This window comes from Egretta garzetta, unplaced genomic scaffold (genome assembly GCF_000687185.1).
Source record: "Egretta garzetta isolate BGI_Z169 unplaced genomic scaffold, ASM68718v1 scaffold108, whole genome shotgun sequence".
NCBI classification, from domain to species: domain Eukaryota; kingdom Metazoa; phylum Chordata; class Aves; order Pelecaniformes; family Ardeidae; genus Egretta; species Egretta garzetta.
The window spans coordinates 1,214,234-1,221,381 of record NW_009260614.1 but is presented as its reverse complement, the minus strand read 5'-3'; the positions used below and the strand labels follow the sequence as shown (position 1 = coordinate 1,221,381).

General features: G+C 63.8%; 1 protein-coding gene across 1 annotated transcript in view; it reads left to right on the top strand.

Annotated features, from left to right (window-relative positions):
- HIP1 (huntingtin interacting protein 1) overlaps positions 1-7,148 on the top strand; it is a 22,076-nt gene that overhangs the window by 9,572 nt on the left and 5,356 nt on the right. The window contains exons 10-25 of the mRNA XM_035900517.1: positions 1,309-1,384; positions 1,750-1,881; positions 2,883-2,980; positions 3,156-3,228; positions 3,635-3,818; positions 3,913-4,001; positions 4,094-4,210; positions 4,302-4,403; positions 5,125-5,319; positions 5,464-5,555; positions 5,678-5,805; positions 5,918-6,025; positions 6,309-6,445; positions 6,552-6,662; positions 6,776-6,834; positions 6,927-7,020. Coding sequence (XP_035756410.1) covers positions 1,309-1,384; positions 1,750-1,881; positions 2,883-2,980; positions 3,156-3,228; positions 3,635-3,818; positions 3,913-4,001; positions 4,094-4,210; positions 4,302-4,403; positions 5,125-5,319; positions 5,464-5,555; positions 5,678-5,805; positions 5,918-6,025; positions 6,309-6,445; positions 6,552-6,662; positions 6,776-6,834; positions 6,927-7,020 — 1,795 coding nt within the window. The remainder of the gene's footprint in view (positions 1-1,308; positions 1,385-1,749; positions 1,882-2,882; positions 2,981-3,155; positions 3,229-3,634; positions 3,819-3,912; positions 4,002-4,093; positions 4,211-4,301; positions 4,404-5,124; positions 5,320-5,463; positions 5,556-5,677; positions 5,806-5,917; positions 6,026-6,308; positions 6,446-6,551; positions 6,663-6,775; positions 6,835-6,926; positions 7,021-7,148) is intronic.

Here is a 7,148-nt window from a genome sequence, read left to right as displayed (position 1 = left end):
ACCATTTTAAACTGGGCAAGGGTGGGCTTGGGCTGGACAGCAGGAGGCAATGTTGTACCCTGAGTGTGCTGAGGCACTGGCACAGGCTGCCCCCAGCAGCTGGGGATGCCCCAGCCCAGGGAGGGTTCAAGGCCAGCTTGGATGGGGCTTTGAGCAGTCGGATCCCAGGGGAGATGTCCCTGCCCCTGGTGGGGGGGCTGGACTGGAGCAGCTTTGAAGGCCCTTTCCAACCTGAACCATCCTGTGAGCCCATGGTCCTACGGAATGTAAGGGCAGGTCTCCCCTGGATTAGTACCTGCACCAAGAAGAGGAGACAAATGGTTGCGTTTTGTACCAGCGAGTGTCTCGGGGTGGTCCCCAGCGATAGTGCTGGAACCCGTCCTCTCAATGTCTTTTAAATGAGATCAAAAAAGAGCAAGCAGCGAAGTGCCCTGGCCTCTGGTACATAATTGTTTAGGGTAGTCAAAACGAAAACTGGCCACCGAGCGCAGGGGAGGATGTCACGGTACCGAGGGAGAGCCCAATTCAAGGTCACAAACTGCAAACCAGCGCCTGTGGGAAAAACACCAAGGCACAGATGTCAGCAGATAGCGGGGCTGTCCATGGGCTCTCACCACCCAGGGCAGAGACCTTGGGGCAGGTATCAACAGCGCCCAGACACCAGCCAGGATGCCGGGGTGGCTGGAAGGGAGGGGAGCTGCCACTCCTCCCCAGATTTGGAAATCCTGAAGGGAGGTAGCCCTGCTCTGGGGGGAGATGCTGCCCGGGAGCTGAGGGTGATAGTGCAGATGTGGCCTCCAGGCTGGAAGCCCCTGACCTGCTGGTGACCGGGGCTGTAGCAGGAGCAGTGGTGGTGTTCCCCAGCTCTCCCTTCAAGCTTTGGCTGTGGTGAGGGCAGCACAGGGCGGTGGTTGTACCTTGGTGCCATCCTGGTTCATGGTTTCATAGACTCAGAGGGTGGTTTGGGTTGGAGGGGATCTTTGAAGATGATCCCATCACATCCCACCTCTCTGCCATGGGCAGGGACATCTCCCCTGGGATCAGGTTGCCCAAGTATCAGGTCCTTCTCTCTGCTCATGAGGTGCTGGGTTTACAGGAGAAAGCCTCCAGTGGTCAGTGCTTGCCAGAGGTGGGCGGCTGGCAACAGGGTCTTCCCAGGGCCAGCTGTGGGTTTGGTGGCAGCACACACCACCATCCCCTCTGGCACAGCGCGGTGGCCTGGTGACACCCTCTTGGGGCTCCACACATTTGGGGTGGGGTGTCTGGGTTGGGCAAGTGCCATCCCTAACCCTTCCCTGCCCCTCACAGGCTAAAGGACCTCTTCTACCGCTCCAGCAACCTGCAGTACTTCAAGCGGCTGATTCAGATCCCGCAGCTGCCGGAGGTGAGACCCCATGGTCCCTGGTCCCCGCGCTTCCTGTCCCCATGGCCAGGAGCAGCAATAGGGCCAGTGGCATGGGGGCGGTGCCCAAAAAGGGTTGCTTTCTCCCTTGCCCAGCTTCCCCAGGCTGGTGGCAATGTGGGGCTTGTGGGGCCTGAGGCTCATCCTTGCATCCCTCCCTGGGTGGGATCCTGCAGGATGGAGCTGCTGCTCCAGCCAGGGGCTGGGATCCATCCCTGTGGGTCCTGGCTCCGTTCCCATGTGTCTGGGCATGGCCAGCTCAGCACTGGGATTTTGATCAACCATGCCTGAAGCCCTGTGACCGTGGTGGTCCTCCCCCACCCAGCCGTATTCCCCTCCCTCTCCAGAACCCTCCCAATTTCCTGCGTGCCTCAGCGCTGTCGGAGCACATCAGCCCAGTGGTGGTCATCCCTGCCGAGGCGTCCTCACCCGACAGCGAGCCCATCACAGACCTGGTGGAGATGGACACGGCCTCGCAGGTGAGCTGCTGCGGCACTGCCTGCACCCCTCGGGCTGCAGAGAGGATGGTGGCCACACTTTTGCTCCGAGACCAGGGCTATTGCTCCAAAACCACGCCATGGCAGGGGCTGAGGCAGTGGGGGCAGCCTCAGGCACCGAGGAGTGTGGCTGCAGGAGGCTGCATGGGTGCTGGGTGATGCATGTGGGTGCTGTTGGGTCTGGGCCAGGCTGAGTCCATCCTGCAGTGCTTCTCTCGATGGTTTGGTGGCCTCCAGTGATGGCTGGCTGGAGATTTTTGGCTTCCCAGCATCGCCCCTCGGCTCTGCGCGCTTGTGTTAGGTCTTCATACCGCTCTCCAGCAAGGGTTGTACCCAGGTGCTGAGCATTTCATGGTGTTCAGGGTTGGGCCCCTCACTCCCAGAAGGACCTGGAGGGGCTGGAGCGTGTCCAGGGAAGGGCAAGGAAGCTGGGGAGGGGTCTGGAGCCCAAGGCTGCTGGGGAGCAGCTGGGGGAGCTGGGGGTGTTCAGGTTGTGCCAGGGGAGGTTTAGGTTGGACATTGGGGAAAATTCCTTCCCTGCAAGGGCTGTCAGGCACTGGAAGGGGCTGCCCAGGGCAGGGGTCGAGTCCCCATCCCTGGGGAGATTTAGAAGCTGGGCAGACGCGGTGCTGAGGGCCAGGGTTTAGTGGTGGGATGATAGAGTTAGGGGAATGGTTGGGCTTGGTGATTTTAAAGGGCTTTTCCAACCCAAATGATTCTCTGATTCCATGATTTCAGGAGGGGGAGAGGTGTGTGGTAGCATGGCTTTGGGGATTTTCCGCCCCTGGGAGTCAAGTGGGGACGGACCAGAGATGCTCCATGTTCAAGACGTTCAATGCCCTGGGAGCAGCAGGGGGGATCCAGCCCCAGTGCCCGGGCAGCAGCACATGGGCTGGCTTGGCTGTACCGCCAGGGACGTGGGGGGGGCGAGGGCTGCCGGGTGGCGGTGGGTTGACTCCAGGTCCATGCTGCTCTCCCTACAGAGCCTCTTTGACAATAAGTTTGATGACATCTTCGGCAGCTCTTTCAACAGCGACCCCTTCAACTTCAATAGCCAGAACGGGATGAAGAAGGACGACAAGTGAGCAGTCCCAGTGATGCCGTGGAGGCAGCTGGGATCAGACCAGGAGCTCCCTCCCTGCCCCAGCACTGCAGCCATGGTGGCACAGGGGATGCCTGCCCTGCCAGGACTGCGTCCTTGTGGCACCGGTGCAGCTGGTGGCACTGAGGATGTACTTGGTGTCTCTCCTTTCCAGGGACCGGTTAATTGAGCAGCTTTATGGGGAGATTGCAGCCCTGAAGGAGGAGCTGGAGAACTTCAAGGCCGAGGTGGGTGACGACCATCCGATGCTGTCATGCAGGGAGCACCCTTGTGGCAATCCAGGGGAAGGATGGGACCTGGCAGCTCATGCTGGGAATGGGGACGGCAGGGTGGTGGCTGGATGGGCAAGGTGGTGACCCTGTCTGTCCTGCCCTGTCCCCGGTGGCTTCTGCAGCCCTGGCGCAGCCATCCCTGCCCATACAGGGGGTCCCCAGGTGTGCTGGGAGGGGGCTGTGTCCCTGCCAGGGGGCCAGGTTCCCCCCGCTGCCCAGCATCCTCTGTGCTTCACCCTGCTGCATTTGGGGCTCTGAGGGATGCTACCCACTGGGTGGCCACCGGACAGTACTGGTGGGCACGGGACGGTGCTGGCAGCCACAGAACAATGCTGGGAGCTGCCTGCCTGCCGTCCTGCAGAGCGCACGGGGTGTGGTGCAGCTGCGCGGTCGCGCCAGCGAGCTGGAGGCCGAGCTGGCCGAGCAGCGGCACCTGAAGCAGCAGGCGCAGGATGAGAGTGAGTTCCTGCGCACAGAGCTGGAGGAGCTGAAGAAGCAGCGGGAGGACACTGAGAAGGCACAGAGAAGCCTGACAGAGATTGAAAGTGAGCACGGGGAGCCGGCACCTGGCTGGGGGTGAGGGTGAGCCCTGGGGGGTGGTCCCGGGTGTTGATCTCAGCATCCCTGTGTGTGCGGCAGGGCGGGCGCAGGCCAACGAGCAGCGCTACAGCAAGCTGAAGGAGAAGTACAGTGAGCTGGTGCAGAACCATGCCGACCTGCTGCGGAAGGTGGGCTCCTCGACACCCCTCCTGGCATCCCCTTTCCCAGCCGCGCCCCCCAAGCACCGGGGGTCACTGAGCTCCCTCTCTGCCATTGCCAGAACGCGGAGGTGACCAAGCAGGTGACAGCGGCCAGGCAGGCCCAGGGGGATGTGGAGCGGGAGAAGAAGGAGCTGGAGGACTCCTTCCAGCGGGTGAGCGAGCAGGCTCAGAGGAAGGTGAGCAGGGACGCGGTGGGGGGACACCAGGGGTGGGCAGGAGACTTCCCCATGGGGCAGCAGTGCTGGCAACTTTGCTTCTTGCCCATAGTCTCAGGAGCAGGCAGAGGTGCTGGACACGCTGAAGCGGGAGGTGGCAGCCAGCAGACAGGAGCTGCAGGTCCTCCAGGGCACCCTGGAGTCCAGCGCGCAGGTGAGAGCCCATTTTTTTTTCCACCACCCTGGGACAGGCGGCCTGGGCAAAGGGGAGGGCTGCTTGCTGCCGCGGTGCTTGGGCGAGGTGTTACCCATCTAGGGGGATGTTCCCCACCATTGGCCTGATAATCAGAACCCTGTTGTCTTCCTCCCTGCATCCTGATGGGTTTAGTGATTGTACTGGGGGTTGAACGTTCCCAGGTGCAAGAGCAGCGTCAGGCAGGACGGCTCTGCCTGCTGTAAAACCCCAGCAGGGAGCGTGCCGTCACACCGCAAGGCTTTGCAGGGGCTTGCTGCCATGCAGGAGGGTATTTCACGCCTGTGAAGCTGTGGGGGGCAGCAGGGGTTTCCAGGCCCATTGCAGAAGGCAGAAGCTGGCAGGAAAATGGAGCTGCCTATCCCTGGGGTGGGGGGACAGGCTGCAGCAGGGCAGGGATGGGGCAGAGCCTGCTCCGGGGCCAGCAGCCAGTGCCCTTCATCCACACCTCTGTCAGGATGCTGAAGGTCGCCATAAAAGTGACTTTTCAATGATAAAAACGGAAGGGAGGCTGGCGCCAGGTGAGGCCCTCTATGCTGCCAGGGTGCTGCGGGGCTGTGGGTGATGCAGGGCTGCAATGCACCAAGTGGGGACGGTTGGGGTGGCCTGAGCTCAGACCATGTTCCCAAAGTGGAGGGTTTGCCCTCAGCCCAGCCCTGACCGCTGTCTGGTGCCCACTCAGGCAGGAGCAGAGCAGAGCACCCGGATCGCTGGCCTGGAGCAGGAGAGGGACAGCCTGAGCCGGGCAGCGGAGCGGCACGGGGAGGAGATGGCTGCCCTGCGGGCTGAGCTGCAGGGGCTGCGGGAGGTGCTCAGCCGTGAGCAGGAGAGCAGCAAGATGGAGCTGGAGACGTTGCAGACCCGGCTGAGAGAGAAGGTACGCTGGGGGCACCGCCAGCACCGGGCATCCCAGCATCCCTGCCGAGCTGCGGGGGTTCGGCAGAGCTGGAGGCAGCGTGGGGCTCAGGGGTGACTCGGTGCGGGTGCAGTGGGGGCTGTGACGCCTGCGCTGGCTTGGCAGGAGAGCGGGGAGCAGGCGCTGCAGCGGCGCCTAGCTGAGGAGCAGTTTGCCCTGCTGCGGGGCACCGCGCGGGAGGCGGAGCGCATGGTTCAGCGGGTGAGTTCCCCAGTGCTTGCCAAACCCGGCTTTATCCCAACCTGCCGCCACACAAAGTCCCTCTCCCTCCTGTCCTCCGGGCTGTGCTGGTGGCAGCGAGCGGCCGTGCCGCACACAGGGATGCCCCGCGTTTGAGTCCTGCCTGCTGTCTGCCTGCAGATTGCCTCCTGTCCAGGACGCTGGCGGCCTCCGAGTGCGTGGAGCGGCTGCGGGACGCACATGGCAAATACCTTTCCAATTGCGCAGGTGAGAGACGGCAGCCCCGGCCAGGGGCAGGGGCCAGGGGCAGCTCCGGCACTCGTGGGATGGGTGGGCAGTGGCCACCGGGGCTGAGGCATCTGCCACTCTTCTGCCGCAGCCATGGGCTCCCTGCTGCCCTGCCTGGCCCTCTTTGCCCACCTCGTCAGTGACACCCTCCTGCAGGGCAGCGCTACCTCCCACGTGGCCCCCATGGAGCCCGCCGACCGTGAGTGCTGCCCCACAGCGGGCAGGGGCTGGGGCAGGGCAGGGGCCAGCATGGGCAGGGTGCTGGAGCAGGCAGGATGCTGGGGCGGGCAGGATGCTGGAGCAGGCAGGATGCTGGGGTGGGCAGGGGCCGGCACAGGCGGGATGCTGGGACAGGCAGGATGCCGGGGTGGGCAGGGGCCAGCATGGGCGGGATGCTGGGGCAGGCAGGAGGCTGGGGGGGGCCAGGCATCTCTGTCCCCGTGTGCGTGCGGCACCCTCGGCCTCTCGTGCTGCCCACGCAGGTCTGCTGGAGATGTGCAAGCAGTGCGGCAGCGAGGCTGTGAGCTACCTCAGCGCCCTGCAAGACCCAGGGACGGTGGAAAGCGCCGACTGCAGCCCGGTGACCGCCTGCCTGGGCCGGATTAGCACCATCGGGGAGGTGGGTGCCCCAGGAGGGCTGGTGGGATGGAGTCAGGCTGTGGCAAGCACCACAGGAGGAGCTGTGTCACCACTCGGTGGTCCCTTTTGTCCCATCCCGTCCCTAGGAACTGCGGCCCAGAGGGCTGGACGTCAAGCAGGAGGAGCTGGGTGACCTGGTGGACAAGGAGATGGCAGCAACAGCGGCAGCCATTGAAACAGCATCCGCCCGCATTGAGGTGAGAGTTGCTGCATGCCACGAGGCACCTGTGGGTGCCGTGCCTCCCGTGCCTGCCAGTGTGAGGCCAGGGTGGCGCACGGGACTCAGCACAGCCTCTCCCCCCTCTACCAGGAGATGCTGAGCAAGGCGCGGGCTGGTGACACTGGGGTCAAACTGGAAGTGAACGAGAGGTGAGCGGTGGTTGGGGCGCTGGGGAGAGCTGGGCAGGCAGGATGGGGTCTCCCTGCCCCACAAGCAGGGCTCAGTGGGGTTTGTCCCACAGGATCCTGGGCTCCTGCACGGGCCTCATGCAGGCCATCCACATCCTGGTCCTGGCCTCCAAGGACCTCCAGAGAGAGATCGTGGAGAGTGGACGGGTGAGCTGTGGGCAGGGGTGCAGGCAGGGCAGGGGACAGTGGGCACTTGGCCAGCTGGGGGTCCCCACGCACTCGCTGGGGACGTGATGTTCTGAGACTTGGCCCGTTGGGGCATCAACACCAGGAGC